The sequence below is a fragment of the Malaya genurostris genome, chromosome 3 (genome assembly GCF_030247185.1).
Source record: "Malaya genurostris strain Urasoe2022 chromosome 3, Malgen_1.1, whole genome shotgun sequence".
Lineage (NCBI taxonomy): Eukaryota > Metazoa > Arthropoda > Insecta > Diptera > Culicidae > Malaya > Malaya genurostris.
Window position 1 is genome coordinate 99,908,077 of NC_080572.1, and position 25,867 is coordinate 99,933,943.

At 35.2% G+C, this 25,867-nt stretch overlaps 1 protein-coding gene and 1 non-coding gene across 13 annotated transcripts in view; both read left to right on the forward strand.

Annotated features, from left to right (window-relative positions):
• Positions 1-25,867, forward strand: part of LOC131436580 (protein Fe65 homolog) — a 222,722-nt gene that overhangs the window by 138,496 nt on the left and 58,359 nt on the right. For 8 of the 12 annotated variants that reach the window (XM_058605386.1, XM_058605390.1, XM_058605380.1 and 5 more), the window contains exon 4: positions 25,448-25,620. The exons of 2 other annotated variants lie outside the window; for them this stretch is intronic. In XM_058605386.1, coding sequence (XP_058461369.1) covers positions 25,476-25,620 — 145 coding nt within the window. In that variant the 5' untranslated portion in view covers positions 25,448-25,475. Of the gene's footprint in view, positions 1-22,541; positions 23,310-25,447; positions 25,621-25,867 lie in introns of those variants that run through there. 2 more of the 12 variants (XM_058605379.1, XM_058605378.1) reach the window with 2 other exon arrangements.
• On the forward strand, positions 12,849-13,013 carry LOC131439679 (U1 spliceosomal RNA). The gene has a single exon (XR_009231163.1). It is a non-coding gene; the product is annotated as a U1 spliceosomal RNA (small nuclear RNA).

The window sequence follows — 25,867 nt, forward strand, 5'->3', positions numbered from 1 at the left end:
CATAAATGGAGCGTCGCATTTCACACAAATTTTTATTCAAGAACGTGTAAAATTGTGTGATTTGAAAATTACACGGATTGATTTCGAACGAAATAAAGAAAAAAAAGATCGTTTGCAGCAGCGCGACTTGAATCGAGAAACATTAGATCACAAGCACTTCGGTTACTCGATTGAACCACAGAGCTCATATCTGTTCAATGAATAATTGATACATATAAAAGAATAGAGCGGCACTTGGTAGCCGAGTGCAAATTACTTTCGGAGCGTGTAAAATTCTGTGCGAGTGGAACATTGCGTCATTTGAAAAATTAAGTAGTTGTGAATTGTATCGTTTGTAGAATTCTGTCACCTGCACTCTTAGAAAAAATGAAATTTACGCTTGACGTAACTTCAAACATGCCATAATTTCTTCGGTGATGGCACAATACTATATCTACTAACATGTAAAAATAAACTTCGCGTTTATATCGATGTAAGCTTAAGCTACATTAACTGTGAAGTTACTGATATTACTTATATTTACATGCTTTGAATCGTGAATGTAAGTGAATCGCGACGCTCCATTTATGTGCATCAATAAAGATGTAAACTTTTCTTAGTGTGTGTGAAATTCATTTTCGTGGCGTCCAGTATTCATTTATTTTTTGTTCAAATGAATTTCATGTTATGGAATTTTAGACACGGTTTTTTCAATACGTTACGTAAACTCGCATAAAAAAGACTTCAGTGTATTAAATTTGCGGATAAAGATGAAATTCAAGAGCAAGAAAGTTAGTGAAAATCGGTACAACAGTCTCTAGGAAAAGTGAGAGTAATTCCTGAACTGGAAGTCGGATCTGGATAAAATTCAATAGCAGTCCATGGGACCATAATACCCTTCATTTCAATCTGAGTTTGTGAAAATCGACTCAGCAATCACTGAGAAATTTAAGTTACATTATATGTAACATACACACACAGACATTTTGTGATCTCGACGAACTGAGTCGAATGGTATATGACACTCGGCCCTCCACTTCCGTTCAAAAGTCGATTTTCACAGTGATTGCATAACCTTCCTATATGAGCATGTGAGTGTATCTGTATGCGTGTTGCTAACAAAGAGGTCAATATCTCAGAGATGACTGGATCGATTTTGATCGAACTAGTTGCAAGTAAGAGGGCTCCTCGTCTGCCTGAACGTTATTGACAGTTTTTGAAATGGAATGTTTACTGGATGCTTTGCTTGTCTAGTGCCTTGGATTGAAAGTCGGTTTCGAGAGGTATTGCATAGTTTTATTTGTGAGAAGGGCAATATCAAAAACCTGTTTTAATGCGTTAACGATCGCATTTGAAAAAAATTTAAAAAAAATTGCAAATTTTCCAATGGTTTACTTTCACCCGCACATACGAATCTACCCATTCAGCATCAATCATAGTAACCCATGAGTCAGAAGACAAAATTTTACAGGTCTATCAATCGAACTCTAACCATGATGGCAAAAATAGTGAAGCAACTCCGTATATGTATGTATGTATGTGCCGCAATATGACAGCAATTAATCGCTAATTGACATTTCAATCGCTCTTGAGACTAAATTTAGGCCGACTTTGGCTTTTCATAGATAATGCTTATTTAAGACTAGTGTGCATGCTGTTCCGGACTGGCCGTGAACGGGGAAATTTATAATACGAAATGCCTACCGGAAGACGCGGTGTTCTGGCAAGATCCGACGTCCACCCACTACTCAAAGCAATAGTTTGAGGTGATGTGAGCGACTGAATATCGATCGTGAATTTCTGGGCCAACTTAAAGTGTGAAACATACATTCAAAAATTCTGTCGCGAAAACTGAGGAGGAATTAATAAATAAAACGAAGAAAGAACTCAAAAACATGCCTACACGCATGTTTTCGTCCGCCATAGCGAATGGTTAACTGCCGTAAAGCCGATTGCAAGGACGTAGTTTTTTTGCAAGTAAATTTAAATAATTTCCTTCCATGGAAATTTTTTCAGAAGCGATTATTTTTCTTAACTTTTTTTCACCATCCGAAACATGTCCATTTTTTTAATGCAAACGTTATTCCTGTTTTAATGCACCAGGGTGATTAGTGTAAATATCAATTTAAGAATATTTTTTCAAAAGTGCTCATGTGTTCGGTAGCGAATTATATTTATTCGGCTAATAAATATCAATAGATTGAAGTTCAGATGTTCTATCGGTTGTTAGGCAAAGTGATCACCACATAACAATTCGCCTATAGAGGCGCTTTGAGCATCCCAGCAATCGCTAATGGGCTCTAGCGTTCGCGCTTACATACAATCGTAATTCATTTATGTTACCTGTGGTTTATATTAGATAATAGCTAATTGAATCGAATTCTATAATACCGGTCCCCAGTTTCCGGTTACGGGAGTACCGAAAATAGTGTGCAAAATTTTAAAAACGGATTTAGCAAAATAAACCTTTGGACGAAATAGTTTTCGTCAAAACCACCCTGACCCGGCCACAACTAAACAAAGCTTCGCCATTCCACTTATTAATTGACTTTAAATTTCGCTTAGCTACAAGCCGATGCAAACAAATAGTTGTGTATTCTCTGTATTGAATACATTCCCTCACAATTCACATTTTCCCATTCATTCCATTTTATTCAAAATCAAACACTAGTTGGCCGCATAAACAACTTTACAATTGTAATGAAAAATGCTACCCAAATGCGCGAAGTACTCTTTACATTCTTCTCAAAAGTTGGAATCTTTTTTCGCTGAATTTCCCGACTTGCTTTTACGACATCAACTGGTGGCTGCTGGAAAAAAGGGTATAACATCAACTCGGGGAAGCGAAGCTCAATTTAATTTTGACTATAAATGAGGGAAAAGTTACAACGACTTTTCGTTTTTCCTCCATCGTAATAGAGTCGGATTACCAAATCAAGTATTGTTGTTGTTGTTATTGTCGCTGCTGCCGTGTAGCACCACTTTTCCACCAAATTGGATCCGAAAGTTCAAGTGGCACAATGAGAACAGAATGCGGTGACATCTTGCTGTTCTGTGACATGAAATTTCTCATGTTTACTAACAGAATAGCAATCGTATGGAAAGGACTTGTGTTGACTGTTGAGTATTGTTTTGCTTTCGGGTATTTTCCGAAGTGATAGCAATACGGTCTACATATTTTCAGAGCTTGTACAACAATATTTTATGCAATTTACGTAAGGTGTAACCCATGCTTTTTCGTTTAATGAATCAATCGAGATGTTTAGTGTATAAAATCGATTACCATCCAGTTGGTATGCGAACTACTACAAATACTCAGTATTTGTTAAGATTCCGGCAAAGTACGGTACATCCTTGAAGCAAAAGCTGATCCCGGGTAGAAGTGATTTGCAAACCAATACCAAATACTGTCATTAAAATCAAACATCTCAATGGTAGAAATTAACATTATTTAGTTTGAAATAAGAGCTAAAATATCAAAAATCATATCGAAGCTTGCATGAGAAAATAGCAACAAAATAAAAAATTCTGTCATTGTAATATCAAACCAAGAACAAAATATTTATAGAAGATGAATTTGATAATTATTTTATAATCTAGCATTTAGAATAGAGTAATATCTTAAGTATTTCTCTTATCTGATTCTGATGCAGTTTATTCAATGGTATTATATTTGAAGATAAAACTACTGGGTCAATTTACTTAATGAAATTGAAATAGCTCATCAATAACGAAATAAGATATTATAACTAATTTTGATGTTGAATAGATATTGTACAATGTCTTGATCCCTTGATGAAATATCACGAAAATATCAAATATCGCTCTGACAACACAGAAACATCAAGCCAAGATATGATGGTAAAATTTGTTATTATTTTGACCTTTGTTTGCTATTTACACCTACCCGGGATGACTGCTTTAGTAACATTATACAATGTTGTTCCATTATAAAATACACTCGTTGAAGGCACATCATTAACCTCGGGAGTCCATTAAAGTTGCTCACTTTACTCGTTGAAGTAAATAGAAAGACTTCCTCAAAGCTTTCTGTTGAATGGCCGTTTATCTTACTTGTTGCAAATCTGTCCCGAGTAAGGATGCCTGCTAGCATCGTTATAATGGCTCAGAATAGAGAGATTGCTGTTCATTTCACACTGTGCTGTAGTTTTTTGAGAAAATGCTGCTATCATCAACAACCAGCCGTTTATGTGCTTCATCGCATCCGTGCCCGATTTCCGGGCAGTTCCAATCGATTTGAATGACCATTAGCTAGTATCTATCGTTACATGTTGTGTGGCGTTCAACGGCCAAGGGCCATATCAATTTGTTTTTCCCGGTTTCTCCTGGTCTGCAGAGTAAAGCCTAGTGTAGCATAATGCAATCTGCCACACAGAGCAAAGATGGTGGAGGATATTCGATTCCTAGCATAATGGAGGGCGGCACGGTTCATGTCCCTATCTTTTAGATTTCGATATATATATAAAAACCACCCGAGGATACGGGATAGTTTACCATTCGGAATGGATATGGTTGAGCTAACATGTACGGCAAATAGGAAAACAGTGTTATCGTATTACCGATGATTTTCAATTTCCCGAGTTTTATTGTATTTGACGTTGAAGCAATTCTTGGGTCAAAGCGGGATCCGATTGCACAGAAGATATTCTTTTCTTTTCTGAAAATAATTTAATCGAAAGGTTACAATTATCCTTAAGTAGATTAATTTCTTTTCTATAAGAGAGATTAAAAGTACCCAAAACATGATATGCTCGGACAAAAGTGAAATCCTGCATGATGCTTTTTTCAATGACATTGCAAAATCAGAATAATCCACGACCACGGCATTTTCAAAAAAAGTTTATGTATGTTTTGAAAGCCGCTTCGTACTTCGAACTGCAAAGACTGACGATGATCCCTCGGCGGTGTCCACGACAGTTTATGACTTGTGAAATTGATTTGCTAGCAATCGAAGGGTAATTTTTCGAACAGTTTGACTTCACGGCTGTTCTGTAGTCAGAGCCGCCAAAAAATAAGGGGAAAAGGGGGGTGTTCCTCCGAGCCATACTTTTCAAGTAGTTCCAAAATTCGATCATTTTAAATTGTATTTTTTTTATCTTTGGTATACGAATTATTTTGTTAGGTTCGTGAATTAGAAATCTCTTGATTCGATGAAGTAGCAATGTCTACTATTTCTTCTCATGCATGCCAATTGCAAATCTCTTGGGCTCGAATTTTCTCCCGACGGCCCTGCCTGTAGTTTCACTGTATTAGTAAGTTTGTTTAGTATTAGTTTAGTGAATGATACGATGAAGTAAAACTTCGAATGATTTGTAAAGCAGTCGCATTTAGGAATTGCAATTTTCACATTTTGCAAAAATTGCAATTTTTTGAATGTTAAAAATTCAATTTCGAGAGATAGTCTGAATTCTTCAGGACATCAAAAACCGCTTATCTTCTGGAAAACAAAATCGATTTTTTATGCTAGATGTTCCTGAAATACAGGAACCGTCGAGATACGTTGTTACCTTCAAAAATTGGATGACTCTTCTAATGAGCTGATTATTGGTACAATAACCCTATACCATTTCGGATGCCGTGGAAAAAATTCTCAACACATCCTTTTCGAGGGAAGATTCTCACTATATTGCCCTTAGGGATGTAGAAACTAATCGAAAAATTCGAAAAATCCAATAATAATAATTGATAATTAATTGAGTAATCGATTAATAACCCTGATAATCGATTGATCGAATAATTTGAAAACTATACTCGATCAGTCATCCCTCCCTTATTGCGCCATGGTATTTCGAACGCCCATATCGTTAACGCAAGGAGTAAGGTACACGCATTTCTATGGCACAGTGTTTTTTTTCGCAACAAATACGGATCGAATGGATTTTCTAATTCCAATATTTTAAATACTATTAGAGACTATAATAAGAACTAGAATGATAGTGTGTTGATTTCAACTACCAATCATTCATATCGTGTTCATAATTCTAATATATCCTAGCAGCCGGAATTACTTACGCAGCCAAGGATCTTGCGTTAATAGGATGGATACGTTGTGAATTGACAACGTATACCTTTGAAACAGACGTCAAGATCCACAACGCAATGTACCTACTACAAAAACTTAACACTGTGCAACGGTACCATGAAAACAATGAAAATTAACATTTCAATCATAACACTTATGAACAAGCAGGAAAACTTTCCATATTTCCTCAACTAAAACACACTCATTAATGATGAATATACATCCATTGTTTCCACACTAGTGCTATCTTTGAAGCATTACCATTTCGAGCATATGTTCGTATAGAGATTGAAACATTGTTTCCGTCACGGTGAAAGTTTAGTACCACTCATCGCGTTCCGCTCAGTGCTCAGGACGATAAAATATCCCAGTACTCATACTTTGTATCCAAGTGCATATTGTCATCATCATTGTTTGCTTTGCTTAGATGACGAAGATGCTTTCAAGTGGCTGTTCCAGTGTGATGTGCTCTGATTGTTTGCTCGGTACAGGTCAACTTAAACCGAGCTACTCTCGGAAGACAGACGATCCATCTTACAATATTCAGGAACACAGATTCTGAAAGTATTAAACTTTTTTTTTTCTTTCGTTGTCTTACCATCATCGAGACTTATAAGATCGATGGTATTTATTGAAAACTCATGTTTGCAACAATGTTTCGAAAAAGTTTTCAAAAGCAAATCACACACAATGTTCCATATTAACCTGGAACTAATAAATTATAGATCCTCTTCGATATTTGACTCGAAGTTTGTGTGCATGTGAGTGATGTTGAGGATAAACATTGAAAGTTTTCTTCCAGTTTACTATGCGTTGTCTTACACTAAATTTGTTCGATTGTTAATTTTTCACTTATAGAACTCTAATGCACAACTTGGTTGTGTATTATTTTTTGGAATATGAATAACTTTTACATTGTTAAGATTAAAGTTGGATGTTTTTCGTAGGCGACTATAGATCACTCAAAGATTTCCACCTGTGACCAAAACACTTGTATCGTCACAGAATATAGATTTTTGAAACGTAGAAATAACGGTTAGATTTGGCAGATCAGAGCTAAAAGTACTAGAAGCACTGGTTTGGAACCTGCTATCAGAATTGTAGATCTAAATCGCTCTTGCCCTTCGGGTTAAGAGTTCAATCTGTTAATAAATCAGTTTAATCTGTTAAAGAATTTTGAATCATTTCGATATTTTTGAATCCGATATTTTTGCTATTAGGCCTTCTAACCCAACACTTATGAAGGAATTTTCTGTGTCCAGAAGAACAACTGCAGTGGAAAAACCAGAATGAATTGATTTTTATCGTGTTAGTTACTCTAACAAGTGGATGAGTAGTTGAATACTCAAGACGAAGTCTCAACTACTCAGACAAAAATTGAACTTTCATTGTTTTTAGAAATCATTTTTATTAAGATAATATTTTCAAAAAGTTCGCTTATAGAAGAAATGGAATATATTGAAGGATAACTGAATGCTATGTTTTCATCGGGTTCTAGAATAGGAATTTGTTTGACAATTTTCTATCTCTTTTTTACTTAGGAGAGTACACTAATGCAAAACACTTTAATCAAGAGTCTCAACACAGCATCTGGAATATTTCTGAATAGGCATATCACAAATTTTATCATTCCCAAGAGCCTTCATGTTTTTATTTTTTTTAACAATTGACTTCATTTCCTACAATTTCGTCTCTATAATGCCATCAGGCAACAATGCTTATGCTGAAATATAATTATATTTACGTGAGACAATGTCTTCAATAGGACTCACAACGTTCAAGCAAAAATTGTGAACCCTCTAAAATAGCTTTTTTTGCCGTTTGTAAGAAATATTCGATTATCTTTTTTGAGAGCAAGAATTGATTTCTGAGGTTTTTTAAAAACTTTCGAAAGTTTCCTGAAAGATTTAGATTAGCACACAGTCTACCTGGGTTCGATTCCCAATCCCGCACTTATGGCCAGAAAGTTTTTCTGGTCCAAAGAGGCGAATGATCTTAAGGTTAAAATCTCTATAATTGAAACAAACAAACGAAACAAATTGCTCCATTATTTATTAAAATCTTCATTGTGCAAAAGTGTGAATCTATGTTAGAATTCTTTTTGTAAATTTCTTTTCGATTCTTGAAACGAGTGTGCAGTTGATGATAGGATAATTGAATTTAATTTGAGTTTTTCAATTTTTCGATTCAAATGATTTATTGCTGTATCGCTGTCAGGAGAATTTTCTAAAGCAATTTCATGATTCGCATTATTTTTTATATTCGATCTGTATCTCAACCAATCAGCTCTAGCAGAGAGTTGATTATGACCCGAATTGCTTAAGAATTCACTCAGAAAAGTTATGTATGAAATGTAAATTTAATTAATAATAGTGAACAATCTTCCAACTGAAACGTATTTCTTCCATGGAAAGACTTAATTTTTTAATTTAATTGAAAGAAGAAGCTTTTCGATGGTGCATTTTGACCCGTTGTTGTCGTGCGTAGTGGCCTGTTGTTTTGATGAATGTTGACTCGTTGTCGAAGATCATCATGCCTCCATTTTCAAATACCCGTGACTTCACGTAATTTTCAAAACAAATATTTTAAGAGTATCGGAAAATGAGAAATTTTCCAATGCATACAGCGAGTATTTGTTTGTAATTATGAGAAATAATGATGACTGAAGGTATCGTCCCGGGTTGGCGGTTCAATGCATAGGGCACTGGTCTTACAAACCAGTTGCGCTATGTTCGAGTCCCGACCTGGAAGGATTCGTAGTGTCAGTAGGATCGTAGTACTAGCCATGCAATAATTCTGTACGCTAAGAATCGGCAGCGAAGTCTGTTGAAACAGAAGGTCAAATTCCTCAACAGGAATGTAATACCAAGGCTTTGCTTTTTGAAGGTACTCATGCATGAAACTTTCACTTTTTATTTTCTACAGATAAGATATAGAAACATTTCTTTAGGGGATGAATTTGGTTTGACGTAAATTCGCAATAATTGAGTTTTTACAATGACTGAGTAAAAACAACAAATTTGTAGTTAAATTGATAGAAACTCACAGAAAAATCTCTTTTTTTCCAATAAAAGATTCACCCAGATGCAGAACTCGTATGCTGTGTCAACTCGGTGCTATGTAAATCCCATATGGTAAGGGACAGTTACGCGTAGTCCGGCAGTATAAGTCTGTCCAATTTCGCAACCTCAAGTCTTGATTATCTTATCAAAGACGGAGAAAAGAACAGTGTAAATAACGCTCTTCAGCAAGTCGTTTGACATTGCATCAGTAACGTCAACTGGACCAAATATTGGAAAGCTCGATATTTCTTACGATGATGGAAAAATATTTCATCGTGGAGCACAAAAAATCAAGATTTGCTAAAACAATTGACTAGCATTTCATGTAGACCTTGTGGTATTCAAGTTTTGTCCTACTGTTGAAAGATCTACCTTGAACGAATACGAATGCTGGTTGAGAAGTTTATTCATTTTTCATTCCTACCCGTCTGGGAATGAAAAATTCAACTTCGTCTGTCCTTCGTTTCTTTTTGTATGTGCTAAACTAATGAGCATATTCATCCACTGTTTCATCCACAAAACTCGTATCAGCTCGAAATAGTATAAAGCTCTAGTATCTTCGTATGCTGCAGAACAGAGTTGACCAAAATTGTGTTTTCCGTTCCATCCACCCAAAAATGATAGGGTTTTCTATATGGTATCGTTCCAAGGTGATTTAAAGCATTAAAGTACTATCCGCAGCGACCATTTGTTTCTACTACAGAATGTCCTAACCCAACATCCATCCGGTTTTTCGTGTGGTTGCGTTAATTTGCATGTTCCAAACTTTGGTCGTTCCTGTGAACCAGCACCGGAACGAAAATTTTCTAAAAATAAACTCACAGCATCCTCGTTCATCACTTGTGGTTTTAACACCTGAACGATGCTTTTTCGCTTCATCAAATTAAGGGGGGTATGAGGAAAAGCAGTTTTTGTAACTATAGTTTTTCCTAGTGAACATTTTTCGACCAAAATAATATACATACAATTTATCGCCGAGATGCGATTTTTACTTTTTGTCTTTCTCATAAAGAAACGCTATGCAATCACTGTGTGTCTGCGTGTGAATGTGTAAGTGTGCATGTGAAAAATTATACACTCACTTTTTCCGAGATGGATGATTTTCACAAGCTTAGGTTTTACACAGTCACAACGCATGTAGTGATAAGACGCTTGTTGTTTTGATGCAAATGATCTCTTCTACATCTTCTACGCTGGCAACTAAGGGTAAACAGAAATGTATACAAGCATATATTTATAGAATCCCTTTTGTGCGATCGTTCATACTACTCAAATCAGGCGAGAGGATGATATCATTGAGGCACTGTGATTGGCTCATGAAACATAGGTCGACTCAAACTAATTTTTCAATAGTATGCTATTGAAATACTGAAACGACGTTGCCGTACATGTTTAAGTTAAATGTTTCTGAATCGATTTATCGATTAAATTATATAAATCCATAAACAAATGAATGAGCTATTATCGTTCAAAATTATGACAGAAAATGGCTACGCGGTTAGTTTTGCATTGTTTTTAATTAAAACCCAGCCACGTATAGTGAAGAGTAAGGCATTTTAATGCCAAAACATGCTCTTAATTTTCTCAGAGATGGCTGAATCGATTTTAACGAGCTTAGATTAAACTTAAAGATCTTACCATACAATAGACCGCTGATGATTTGTTCTCGATACGACTTCCGGATCCGAAATTACTGGGAGATGTATAAAAATATCAATTTAAAAGTACTTTTATTTACACGACGACGTAAAAACGAGTAAAGTACTTTGAACTAGCCATATAATTCTTACACTGTGCGTGTTTTGCTAGCTAATGACTAAAAAATTTGATTTCCGCTATATTGTTTCCCAGTTCCCGTTTTCGGAAGTACCGAGAATAGTGGTTCAAATGAAAGGTCTTCCGGTCCAATCAGCTGCTATTGAATTGTGTCCGGATCCGTCTTCCGATTCCGGAATTTTAGAATGAAATATGTTTGTAATTTCAAACCACTATTAAGGGTTTCGAGACAAAAAACGGAAAAATTCTTCTAGATTGGGCTTGTTTTTAAGAATCAATTATTTTTTAAAGAATCCTTCAGTAACATGTATGAAAATATGAGTAATATGAGAATTGCATCATCACACCACTAAGTGGATGAAAATGGGTTTTTAATTATCAGTTATCATGACTACATTATTGATTTTATCTTGATAGAGTGAGTTGATCGCTGATTTGTATTTTTTCTACCAGTATATCCAAGACCGAAACATGATTTTTACTAATCCTAACAGTTGTCAATAACGGAATGTGCGCTATAGCCCGGAATCTCGATAGTTTGTGATCCCGTAGTCTAACGGACGAAAACAAACTTCAAGTTTGCAACTTTTTTAGAGCTATCGTTAAGAAAAAAAAAACAAATTCAATGGTTTTACATAACACAAAGTATCACTCGAACCATATTTAGTTTTTTATTTCGTGGAAAAATGTTGAGAAACAATGAGAAGAACAATTTTTAAGGACACGTTTTAAAAATTGGCGGTGTACACTATATCTCAGCGTAAAGTTATCAGAAGTAAGAAATACATAGTGGTAGTAGATAGCTTTCGGCTGTAAAAGTACTCCAAGGTAACAATTATTTTACATACAGAACATGTGTGCAATTGGTGATGTAGTTTCTGAATGACGATGGACACGGACTTTTAAAACGTGATTTTGAAAAAAACGCATTTGAAATTTATTGTCTATAAACTCGAAAGAAATATTTTTTTCCGAAACAACTCGATAATCCTTTCCAAACGTAAGGATCAAATCTTCTTGATGGCTAGTAATAGGAAAATTAGAGTACACAAGTTAAAAATTTTGAGCTTTTTCACCTTGTTATTAAAAATGATCTCAAAATAGCGTTTTACAATAAACGTGATAGTTTTTACTCAATGGGCGCCCAAAAGCTTGTTGAGTTGATCTATATTGCATCGCTTCAAAGCTCTTGCAGGGTGCTGTTTTTGATAATGTTGACCTCTGTTTTGAAGCTTGGGTATGAACTTTGTATGGAAATTTTGTTGAAATAATTTATTAACGGTTTTTTTTGTCTGTCAATCATATGAAGGAAAATCTAAATTAATCATCATCAACTTATGATCATTAAAGAAACTGGTATTGTTATTTTTTTCAAAACTGCAGCATAGTAACAATAAATTTTCATTTGTGATAGTACATCGAATTGGCACAACTAACTCGAGCAAGTACGTATATTATTTTACTAGTGTTGATTCTTAATAATTTTCTTTACTATTCATCTAATTCGAAAGTATGTAAGGTAAAAAACTGTTCTGGATCAAAAGAACTAGTTGGCAACTCGGCCTTTAGCAACACTCAACTTTACTGAGTACGTATTATAGGAGGATAGCGTTATAGCGAATAGGAATTTTACAAGAAGAAAGTTCTTTAGGCACAGCCAAGTATGAGAATATAAAATCTGTGCATTTCGGGAGAAAACCGGTGAAATCTTCAAAATCTGGCAATAGATCTGTCTTGTTAGAATGTCTATCGAAATGAGAATAATCTGACATATGGCAGATAAATCTGAAACATTGGCAACTCTGGATACAACACCTTCAATGCGTGACACTATTTCATGTTTCCGTATTGTAATCAGGTAGCCAAACTGTAATAATCGTACGACTTGCACACTATTCAGTCTACCCATACGCAAAGGGTACTTTTATGCATCGATAGCGGTATACTTCGGACAGGAGGGACCAGATTTGCTCGAACCACGCTAAGGCATACTTACCTGGCACAGGGGTTACCGTGATCAATAAGGCGGTTCCCCCAGGGCGAGGCCCTACCATTGCACATTCGGATGGGTTGACCTCTGCGATTATCCCTCATGTGGATAACTCGTGTGTGAAATTTTTGGTAGCCGGGACGTGCGTACGCGCACATCCTGACCCTTAGCTAACAACGAATTATTATGAGGATGCAGTTCAATGATCATCACTCTGTGATGTCTCTTTGTCATGGGGTCAATTGCGTAAGTTTCGCATTTAATCAATGTATACTACGTAAACAGGGTTGCCATATTTAAATCTGTATTTTTCAGTAGAAAAGTCTGTAAATCTATATTGGGGGATCAAAAATTTGTATATTAAAACGTTAAAAAATCGAAGCATAACGAACTGAAATAGTCTATAGAACCCACTTTAAAGACACCAAAATTTTTCTTCGGCTGAATTTTATGTTGTAGATGAAAACACGTTGGAAATGATTTTTGTGTTTGAGCGTCCCGAAATGTTGATTTGTATAAAAACACTTGAAATCATCATGTTATAAGGTTCAGAAGAAATTTTTGATAAGCATATGTTTGTCTAATTGCAAAAAAATGAGCATAGAAAAATCATCATTAGCAAATAGGACCATTCGTTGTGTTTACCGACCTTGACATTCTCTTTTATGTAAGTTTCACACTTTTTTTGGATTCAACACAAAATTAGAATAAAGGTTTTACTCCAAGAAAAAAAGTACCGATCATTATTCGATTTTTTATTCACGCTATCAACAGCCCGAAAAATCTGTATTTCTGGCCGAAATCTGTATGTGTGGCAACTCTGTTTGTAAAATTCAACCGGAAAGGACGTTTTATTATCCGCGAAGTTGTTCATTATTACTTAATTTTAAGTGATTTTAAAAATATTAAAATTTTAATATGGTTGCTATGTTAGATACCACACGGAACCACCGAAATTAGCTCTGCGCTTAATTCGTATTACTGTTTTTGAATTAGTTGATTTTAACAACAAAATTTTAAAAATAACTAAGAAATTGGTTAAAATTGAGAATTTATTTATCTTATTTTGACAAATAATTTTATTATTGAAATCAGAAAATTTGTTTCTATTTATCTATCACCATCATTGCTGAAGGACAGCACAAAGAAAACAAAAATGAAATTGGTTCCATTAACAAGTTTATTAGCCAAAAACTCATGAGAAGTGTCAAAGCAAAACAATCGTATAAAAAGCTAAAAAGGACAGTCTTATTGAAACTCCTTGCAAATTGTTTTGATGTTTTTCGCATGTGTTACGATATATGTAAATTTATAAACTGATATGTAAAAATCGTGTTAACTCTTAGTGGAAAGTGTATTTATTCAGAATTTGTGCGCATTTGAAACGATTGTACGTAATAATGTTTTTACGCGGAACAGTGAAGTGAGATTCGAATTTGCACTCTATTTGTATATGTCAAATGAAGTTGTTTGTATCTTCCAACCTTCTGGGCTACGCCGTCCGGAGTATTACTTGTATTTGGTTTTTGTTTTCCAAGTGCTCAAAATTTTTAGTGAAAGAGTCGATTTCGCGGCGTGGAATAAAGAAAACAGCGACTTTTTCGGTAGTGGTGTGGCATCTAGTGGCTAGTAATCATTACGGTGTTAACGTTTTTTCGGTGACAGTGCGCCATATAGCTGCAAATATCGGAAGCCAATTCAACAATTTGTGTTGGTTGAAAACAACGTTTTATTTCTCTAATTCAAATAAAAAATTAGTTGAATGGAAATGGAGTGTGCCTTTGCTAAGAAATGACAGCACGTTTAATTTGTGGATTCAAATAAAAAATAGCCATTTCAACAAATATTTTATTATTATTTAGGGAATGAGAATTAAAAAATCTAAATTAGCAAAAGTGAGATTTTTTTAGTTGTCTCAAAAAACAACTAACTAAAATCAGAAAAAAAATCGCTAAAATGCTGATTTCGGTCTTTCCGTGCGTGAATAAATAATATATCAAACTAAATTTGCAGTAAATCAAAATTCGATCAGATTAGCATTATTATAATTATCTTTACTGATTTTCTAAATTGAGTTACACGGTAACATCAAATACCCGGGTTGGCGGTTCAATGCATAGGGCACTGGTCTATCAGACTAGTTGTCGTATGTTCGAGCCTCGACCTGGAAGGATTTGTAGTGTCAATAGGGTCGTAGCACCAGCCAAGCAATGGTTCTGTACACTTTGAATCGGCTGCGAAGTCTGTTGAAACAGAAGGCAAACATATGTACTATATATCAATATGGATCACTCTTGCGATTCACGAGGGATATCACAGTAAAGTTCGGTGGCAAAAAAGGTTTTTAATACACTACAATTTTTTAATGCACATATAACAGTTCTTCCAATCAGTACATTGAACCAAACAACTTGAAATATAGGGAATATTTCTCGATATACACTGCACGAAAAAATAAGCTGTAAATACGGTTTAGATTCGCAATCTGATACTAACTCGGATGAGAACATTTTGTTTTTGTCGTGAATACGACTTACTTTACTATGGGGTGCCTTTTCAAAATTAGCCATATGGAAGAATAGGCAGAACTTAATCATGAATATCTCGACTTGTATTAAAGGCAGCAACATAATTCTTTCACCATTTCATCAAAAATATGATCAGGAATTTAGAATAATATTTTGAACAGTGTGAGATAACCACAAACAACTCAAATATTAAGTTTTCTCAAACTTTGAAAACAACGCGGAAAACTCTTTACTTTTACTTGGCTTTTTTGCGCAAGGACGACGATTTTTAGGTAGTCAGTCACATATCTTCAACTGAACGTTACAAAAGGGGAACCGTGGTCGAAAGTCGATCATTTCTTCTTGTGCGTTGGATGAAAGCAGACGTCGGGGCGAGTAGACGCATTCAAACAGCGACACCTTCTGCACCTTCTGCGTGGTTGAAAACCTCAAACGCTCAGGTCGTAGTTCTCATTTGCCTTCCGGTCGTCAAGGCGAGAAGACGCACTTAACCAGTTTCGAATCATTTGGCACTGCGAGCGGATGTCTGCGTACAAACCAAAGCTTGTTTCAACTCAAACAATAACGATTGAATCAGCTGCTGATGGTTTGCATTGGAGAGAAAGAAAACAAGAAACAAAAAGTTGACAACATTATATAAAATCAGTCGTTCTAATGGCTCTAAATGTTATCTAAAGAACTATTAAGATTACTTCTTTGCAAATCGAAGGTAGAAATCATCAGTGAAAATCCAAAATAATTTGATTTGCTTTGTGCACTTTTCGCTGTGCGAAAATCGTTCAAGATAAATGTTCCGAACTGTGCTAAATATCGTAGAGAATTCCACAATTTGGTCCTTAAAGGCAGAAATGATTCCTGTACAGCACCTTCATAGTTTCTTTCAATGTAATATGCAAATCCGAAATGAGATAATCGACGTCAAAAATCGTTGAAAATTTTAGTAACGAAAAAGGGGAAAGTTTCGCAATTCACACATTGGATAAACTATAAATTCGAATTCGAAAGTGTAAAAAAATCGTGTCAGTTTTATTCGTATTCACGACATCCAGCTATGTCTCTGACATTACGTACCCGTACTTTTTTTTAAAAAGCCGAACACGTCAGGAAAGACAGGCTTATTACAAGTGTGTTGCAAATAGCAATAACTTTACGTCTGCTTAGCGGTTCAAATTGGACTGTTTAAGTTTGCAGTAAGCAGTTCAATTTAAACTGCTTTGCACTGACGAATCGAAACGTAAAGATAGTGAAATTGGTTATGTGTCCTAGCAGAGATGGCATTTCACCAGAGTGATACACGCTGGCGTCAGATTCTTGTCCACACCGAGGATGCAAAAAACGAAGCATCGCACAAAGAGGAAATCGCACTTCTTCTCAGTGTCGAATAGACAGCATTTGAATGTGTGCTTGTGGTTAAAGCAGCTGGCGCGAGTGAAACACATTCTCTTCGCATGAATCGCTCACACGCGCTCTCGTCTAAATACACCCAAGTGACCACTGGCGCGTGATGGTGAGCGAACACTTCTGTGAACTTCAATTAATAGATTTTCTGACCTTGCTATGAAAAATTTGCAAGGAAAACCGAAAATTTTACCATAAATTGTTTTATTTTGCTGATTTTGCGTGTCCACGCTTCTTCTACGCAAACCATACAGCAGAGTGCTCACCGGCGTGTACACCTCTGTGAAAGTATCTGCATCCACCTCAGAGAATTTATTAGCTAATGCTCTAGCACTTTGGTGCGATTCAGTGGAAGAGGTAAAAGGAAATAAACAAACGCACTCATGATGCGTGCACACTTTACACAACAGTGATGTATAAATGTGAAAGAGAAGAGCTCTCGTTGAAGTTGTCAGTGCGAGGGGAGAAATTTTACTTGCTCTCGTAACACAGAGGAGATGGTGTGTCCTAGCACAAAATAATGTTAACCACTAGAAAAAGTAAACAAATTAATCTTAATATTAGTTCCAAAATTTTACCAACCTTTTCGAATTATGTACTACAATTTCTTGATTTGAAAAACTACGGTTACGGTGATAGAAATATACAATATCAGGTTGTTTAATAAATAAATAAATGCCTCAAAACCAAACAAATTATCCTATGAATAAACCGTAATTCACCTCAACGAGAGCTTTCAATTGAGGTAAAAGTAATAAATATAACTTGTTCTTTTGCTTACTGTATTGCACTTATCATACTATTTAGTAACATTTTTTCAACTTTCTATTTGTCGAATTTTGGAATGATTTGTCTGTTAACTTGAATTCTATTACTTTTTAGAAAATAAATATCGAAATTTCAAATTTCGACTAAAAGTTTTGACAGTTCACATCAAGGGGCAGATCGCTTAGTATATCGTAGTATCGCACTTTCAATTCATAGAAAATTTATAAGAAATACAATTTTCTTTTACATTCTAACTTTCCCAGAGAGAAAAGTTAACGCAAATTTAAACTCAATGTCGTGAACGCATTGAAAAAAATATCGCAGTCAAAATAACATGTAATGTACCGTTCATTTCGTTTCAATTTTGTTCTATACATCAGAAGTGATCTGCCAAACATTGTCTTCACAGCCTATAGGTTTTGTCTTTTCAGCAATATTCATAACATTCATGAGCAAAGTTAAATACTACTACATAACTCTTGAAAGTGAAGACACTAGGTCTAAAAGAGCGTAATTCTACATTATTTATATGCGATATTTACTTTCGTAAAAAAACACATTTAAATATGAAAATGTTCACACCTTTATGTGAGCATCATGCTCAACTAGTTTTGACATTTAACTACGGGGTACATGCTAAACGTAAACTATTAAACATGACTGAACTAATAGCCTTTTCCGCACGAGATGATGTTACTGTGATGTCTTTTTCGATTTGTATTGAATTCGTTAAAGTGATCCATATTGATATATAATATATTTGCAGAAGGTCAAATTCCACTACAGGAATGTAATACCAAGGCTTTGCTTTAACATCAAATACTCAACACGCGTTCACTGGTTTTAAATAGCACCTGAAGAATTCGAAATTGCTCATTACTTTTGTATGAACGTTTGCGTTGATTTACAACAAGAAAATTCTTTCGTTATTGAGTTGAAATGCATTTTATAAAGCAACAAATCTAACGATAGGAAATAAAAATAATGCTTTAATGTCAAAATATTTAGTATAGCTGTAATGTTTATAACAGAACAAAATTCTAGGTTAAGTATATGATTAATTATGTTAATTTAAAATAGGAAATACTATTCATGAAACCACTCTTTTAGCTCCATCGGTCATAAGAAATTTGATTTTAATTGCGTTGAAATAAATATTCACATTCAACATTTTACTTGCTTAATTGTAAGCTCGAGAATATATAATTCTTATAGTATAGCTTTACAATCACTATGAGAATCGACAGATGAACCGTTTTCCGATGGACCGAATATCATGTACCATTCGACGTAGTTTGTCGAAATCAAAAAATGTTTGTGTTCAACTGAGTTGTGAATTATTTATGTATTCACTATTCTCTGAGCTTTGCACAAACCTAGATTTAAATGGAAGGCTTTAAAATCCTATAGAAAAAAAAACATATTTTTTACGGATCCAACTTACGATTCCGGAGCTATATGGTGATTGGCGTAAAAAATCAGTTTGAAGAGTGTTTCGTTATAGGTTCTTTCAGCTTGTAGTTCTTGTTAGTTGATGATCTAGTAATCACACTTCGGCTATACCGGTTCTCAGTTTCCGGTACAGGATGTTGAAAAAGTGATCAAAAACTCCGAAATGTGACTCTCTTAGATATCTCATAGATGGCTAAATCGATTTTCGTGAAATTAGATACTAACGAAAGTTTTTATAAGTGCATAGGTGAACTTAAATTATTTCCTAATTCGACTTGCGGTTCCGGAATCATTTGATGATGAGTCTATCATTCGTTTTCATTGGTCTGATTAGAAATTTTTGCAGTATAAATTATAAATGATTTAAATTCATATTAAGTATAGTGTATTTTGTGACAGCTTAACGCGTAATAAAAATATGTTAAGCAAGAACATTGATACTAAACTTATTTTTTTGAAAGTACAACCTTAGAATTAGGTTCATTACCAACATATCAAAAATGAAATTCAAAATGCTGGCGGCTAGAGCTAATTACATTCATACAGTGCAGTTTACTGCCTTTTTATTTTTTTTTATAAATATAAAAAATAGGTATAGAATTCGCTCAAACTTTAGAAAAAATTTTCGAGGCCCGGAGGGCCGAATGTCATATACCAATCGATTCAGCTCGACGAACTGAGAAAATGTCCGTGTGTGTATGTGTGTGTGTCTGTATGTGTGTTGTCAACAAAGAGGTCGAGATCTCAGAGATGGCTGAACCGATTTTGATCAAACTAGTCGCAAATGAAAGGTCTTCCCGTCACCCAGAACGCTATTAAATGGTTTTGAGATCGGATGTTCACTTTTTGAGTTATACAAAGTTTTATGTCAAAATTTTCAGTTTTTTGACAGTATTTGTCACACAGTGAAAAGGCCAAGTGTCATTTACCATTCGACTCAGTTCATCGAGCTAAGCAATGTCTGTGTGTGTGTCAAATAATCTCACTAGGTTTTCTCGGAGATGGCTGAACCGATTTTGACAAACTAGGATTCAAATGAAAGGTCTCGTGGTCCCAAACGGAATTCCTGAATTTCATCCGGATCCGACTTCCGGTTCCGGAATTATAGGGTAAAGTGTGTTCAATATTGTACACCGTCACTTAAACCGGCGAAACAAAAAACGTGAAAATTTTTCTAAAATGGTCTCAAAACTACACAAATCGATAGTCATTATCAGTAGGCAACTAAACAAACCGATTCCGGCTATCCTGGTTCCCGGTATCCGGTTCCGGAAGTACCAGAAATAGTGGTCATATATACCAAAATGGATCTCACTCACTTTTCTCAGCGATGGTTTGACCGATTTCCACAAACTTAGATTCAAATGAAAGGTCTTCCGGTCCCACACGGAAATCCTGAATTTCATCCGGATCCGACTTCCGGTTCCGGAATTATAGGGTAAAGTGTGTTCAATATTGTACACCGTCACTTAAACCGGCGAAACAAATATCGTAACAAAAATGTAAACTGGTCTCAAGACTACACATATCGATAGTCATTATCAGTAGGCAACTAAACAAACCGATTCCGGCTATCCTGGTTCCCGGTATCCGGTTCCGGAAGTACCGGAAATAGTGGTCATATATACCAAAATGGATCTCACTCACTTTTCTCAGCGATGATTTGACCGATTTTCACAAACTTAGATTGAAATGAAAGCTCTTCCGGTCCCATACGGAATTCCTGAGTTTCATCCGGATCCGACTTCCGATTCCGGTATTATAGGGTGCGTACTAGAAGAGTTTGTGTGTCATGTTAGTTGGTGGCCGTACGAACCGACTTCGATTATACCGGTTCTCGGGTTCCGGTGCCGGAAGTGCATATAATAGTGAACCCATTTCGTTCTCTTAAGGATGGCTTACGCAATCAAAGCACTGTTTATTCTGTATGTTATGCATAAACAATCACTTGGTTTCTTTCAAAAATCGAAGAGAAAATTTGAATAGAATACAACAATATTATATGTACATGAGAAAGGCATCATTACACCACTAGGTGGATTAAAACAGGTTTTTTAAACTAAAATTGTATTTATTCAATGCAACATTTCGAAAAATTATGAGAAAGGCAAGTTTAAGCTAATAATTGTCTTCTATATGAAAACTAAATCCAAATACATTACAGATCAATTAACTGAATAATTAGGTAGAAGAGCTGATACAGTTTTCACTTTAGTAATCCTAAGTTGGCCTAAGTTAGTCGATATTCGGTTATGTCACTCATGCCTCTATATCTCCGAAGAAGACATCCATTTCGACTTCAAACTTGTTAAATTACCCAATAGTAATTTTCAAATGAGTCTTAGTTTGTTAAAATCTGTTTTGTCATCTCTGAGGAAAATCATCGTTAAGAAAAAAGTGCGTTTTATCGGTTACATCATTTATACCATTATATTCCCATAATGCCATTTTATCTTCACACTATTGCCTAACAGTAGCTTCTAACCGGAGCTACGTCTTACCTTTTTATGATAAAAAGAGATCGATGTCAGTCGCTGTTTGATCTCGTTGCTGCGACGAATATTGGTGGATGTTCGTAATGTCATTGACTTAGCTGTCAAGCATGAAACTCTTCAGACTTGAAGGAGGCGCAGTATTTTTGAATCCGTATCCCACAAAATTGGTTTAGTCATCTCAGAGAAAATAGAACAGTAAGATTACATCAATTTTTATTCGATTACTCTGTCCGAAGCAATCATTTTACAGGGAGACTTTCAATAATTTAATAATCAGTTATTTTACAATAAGCGAATGCTAATCAAATCACTAAAGTATGAAACGCACCTCTAAACTTTTTCACTTTATCGGAAAATGTATGATCATTTTGGTTTTTTTAACAAATAACAATACTTCTTCGTTTAAATGTACGAAATGACGTCATGTTCGTCGTTCTTTCGAAGAAATCTTTCGCCGGTCTGTTACTATAAGAGTCTGTAGTTTTGACTGGTATAAAAATTATGAATCGATATTTCTAAAGGTTTGATCCTTTATTGGACATAGAATATAAATTCTTTTTACCTGGCAACGTTGCTAAACACTCCCAAAATCATACGGCTTCGGTACATATTTCGAAACGTAAGGAAGAAGCGAACAAAAACAAACAAAACGAAAACATCTATCCGCATGTCCAGTCTCAGGACGAACAATTTCGAATTGAATGCCAGTGTGCGCATCGTACGGTTCGAACTACTAGGGTTGTCCCTGAAACGCTAAATTTTGCACACAGTCAATTTAGTTCGTTTTGTAGTGAATCGAACGTATTTGAGTTGAAGGTAGTCTGGGGCTTGCGCTGCGACCCAAAACCGACTCGGTTGAGAGCCATCCCAAAAGTATTTTCATGTACGTATGCGACATAACAGAAGCGGACAACAAAGAGCCTGAAAAAGCTCTGAGAGCCTTTTTTCTGGTGAGCAAAGTAGCGTAGAGAAAACAGCGCAATAAATTTTCCGGTAGTTAAGAGTTTTCAACTGTGGAGTGCACTTCGGCTCGGTATCATTAGAGAATACCTTTTGTGACTCATCATTGTTACGGATTTGCTTTTTCGGTATCCTCGAGAGAATGATTTACAGTGACCAAGCTGAAGTCATTAGGAAATTCTGTTGGAATATATATCTCACAGCTGTTAGTACCGGTTTGGTGTGTGGTCTGTTTCCCTACCTTTCTGGTTAAGGATGCAATAGCTTGTGTACTATCGTCGTCGTTGTTATTCGGTGTCGCCGAACTGTCTGGGCTTGGATGAGTCATCGTGAAAAACCTGAGAACGTAGGAGCCTGGCGGGTTTTAATGTCACAGGTCGTGACGGAGCTTCATTGCACTTTACCGTGGAAAAACTGTTCAGTCGGTCATTTGCGTACAAAATGCAGCTGCAGTGCAGTTTTGATCTCGTGACTGTACGCGTCGAGTTCAAGGAAACCACCGGAAAATGAATGTCAGACAAAGGAAGGACGGTGAAGTAATGTGGAAGGCTGGCTAGCTCACATATTAGGATTGTGATTTCTGTTAATAGATTGTGTTTTATGCGTGTATCGAACTTTTCTCATATTGTCAGCGTGCATTTAATTCCAAAAACGGTCTCAAAGTGGCGCACTACAGATATTTTATCGAGTACCGGGCCGCTTTACTGTGTATGTGTTTATTGATTAACACAATCAATAGTGTGCTGATTGATGTGTTGATCAAGCTCAATCTACTTACAACCGGAATTATTCTTACGTTCAAAATCGGATCTGAAACACTGGCGATAATGGGACTCAAGGGAGCAAACATTTTTGTAGGTAAGGCAACAAAATTTATACCAATGGAAAACAAGAATTAATTCATGTCCTTTGCATCTTAGAGCTAAGGAAGTGTACCTTATTAGATATATCGCAAAAAATGAATTAGTTCAGTATTAAACTTTTTACATTTAAGTGGATGAATGTTATACCAAATTACTAACAAAGTGATCTTTGAAATAGTGTAAAATTTCCAATAGTCTTTTGATCTGGAAAATCGTAATAAAAATGTATTTAAAAATTTGATCTCAAAAATAGGTATTTCTTGTATGGAATAGTCTTCTTAAAATTGAGCTTGGTAATTTCTGTTATTTATAGTGCGGGAGTTGAAAAATTTATGCGAATTTTAGTTCACTTACGTTGAAATTAGGTTCGAGACTGGTTTTGTAAGAATGGTTAGAAAGGGTTAGAGTTAAGTTCGACATAAAGCGAAAACAATTTATCAAAAGCTAAAACATATTTCTCTAATTAATTTTTACTCTTCATTACAAGAATTCCGATTATACACATGAGCAAAATGAGTCACGGTTTCGGGAAAATGGTGTATTTTCATTATTATTATTATTATTATTATTATTATTATTATTATTATAATAATAATAATAATAATAATAATAATAATAATAATAATAATAATAATTATTATTATTATTATTTTTTTATTATTATTATTATTTGGGTTATTACATCATGATTAAAAGCCTTCGTAGCATGAGCTATTTGAAAATATTTTGTTGAAATTTAGGTGTATAACTTCAAGTGTATTTCTGCTATGATGCTCTTCTATGCAGTAAATAATCTATTATTTTGTCTTAAAATTCGGAAAGACTTTAAAACTGGTAGGGGAGAATTTTTGTACAAACGATTCCAGCATTTTTGGATATTTTGACTTTAACTAACAACAAAAAAGTGTCGAAATTTGCACAACCGAGTGCTCGGTAATCGTCTCGGCAAAATGTATACTGAGATTCTAGGCAATCCTAAATTTGTTAGTTGGTAATTATTGCCGAACTTGTCAGCAGCAATTTTGCTGTTAGCTCGACAAAAGAGATCAGGATTGAATCATCCACCAAACTTTTCGTGTTCCTTTCGGGTCCCATAAGCACCATGTGAAATTTTAGCTTGATCTGAGAAACTATATTTTTGAATTTAAACCAATACACGAAATACCCAATTAAAAACGCCGGAAAAAGTGCGCTAAAATATTCTAAGTAAAATTCCGATGTGATAAACCACTTTGACGCTTCACAATATTTATGTCATTTCCCTCGAATGTACAACGCTGGAACACTGGAATATTCCTTCTGCATTTGTAATTGAAATCTGGAACTGGATTCAGTATCTGAAATTGAATTCTGGGCCTGAAATCATATTCAGCAACTGAATTCTTGACACTGGAACTGAGCTCTTGATCTGAACAAACCGAAATGAAGTGCGTTTGCTCTACTTCCTGCTCAGACGACTGCGCAGGCTATAATGAACGAAAAATTGCCAATGTTATGAATTTTTAGACGCGATAAAAATTTTGACAGAAACATTTTGATCACACAATAATATCAGTACAAATGACGTTCACATCAGGGGTGCCAGGTTAAATTTTGAAGCAAGTTTTAGAGAGTTTGTGTAATCAAACCGGTGCAGTGACAGTGGAAAAAATATCGCATTTGATCGAGCAAAAATGCAAGCTCTAAAGATGTAAATTTCAAAAATGACCATTTAAAATTTGATAATAAGTACAATCCGTAAATATTTGCAGCACTAATCAGAAAACTGCAAATTTAGAGATAAATGTACATACGTGGCATCAATAGTTGTTATATACTGGACTTATTTGTATATGTGTACTGCAGGAAACGGAGAATGAAAATATCAAGTTTAAAATGCGCAATATATCAGGTTGCCTTTCATATTTCAATAAGACTATTATTGATATATTCCTTCTATATAAGTTAATTTAAAGACAGAGATGCCAAATCATGGGAGATTATTTTGTTAGCGACTGTCGGTGACACATGAGTTTTAGCATTTTCCTTGCTTTTTGTAATTACATTTCATCCTTAATTCAATAAAAAATATCACTAGTCATACCTTCTGAGTTGTTACTATCAATAATAATTGAATTTTCCTTTTCTTTCCAGGTAAGCGCCGTGACCCGCCCACTTTTGAATGTTGTCAGGTGAAATTTTGATTCGATCGCCATTGAGCGTGGTGCTGCTACCACCACCCTCATTAATTGACCTTTGTAGAACTATGGCGGCTATTGCCACGCTCGCCAATCAGCAAAATATCGATGATGACGACATTTTCCTAGGTAACTTAACGTTGGTTTAGTCACAGTTGTTTGTTTTTCCTGGTCACCTGTTCCTTTTATCTATCTACACTTACATATATTTCGTTTCGGAACCTGTCCATTCGATTTGTTTGAACTATGTTTTCCTTGAAATAGAAGCGAGAATACACTATTAGATATAAGTACAGATTGCTTCCACGAACCACTTCCACAATAGGGCTGACTCGATATTGAAGACTTGCGTTTCCTGCTTTATCCTGTAACTTTC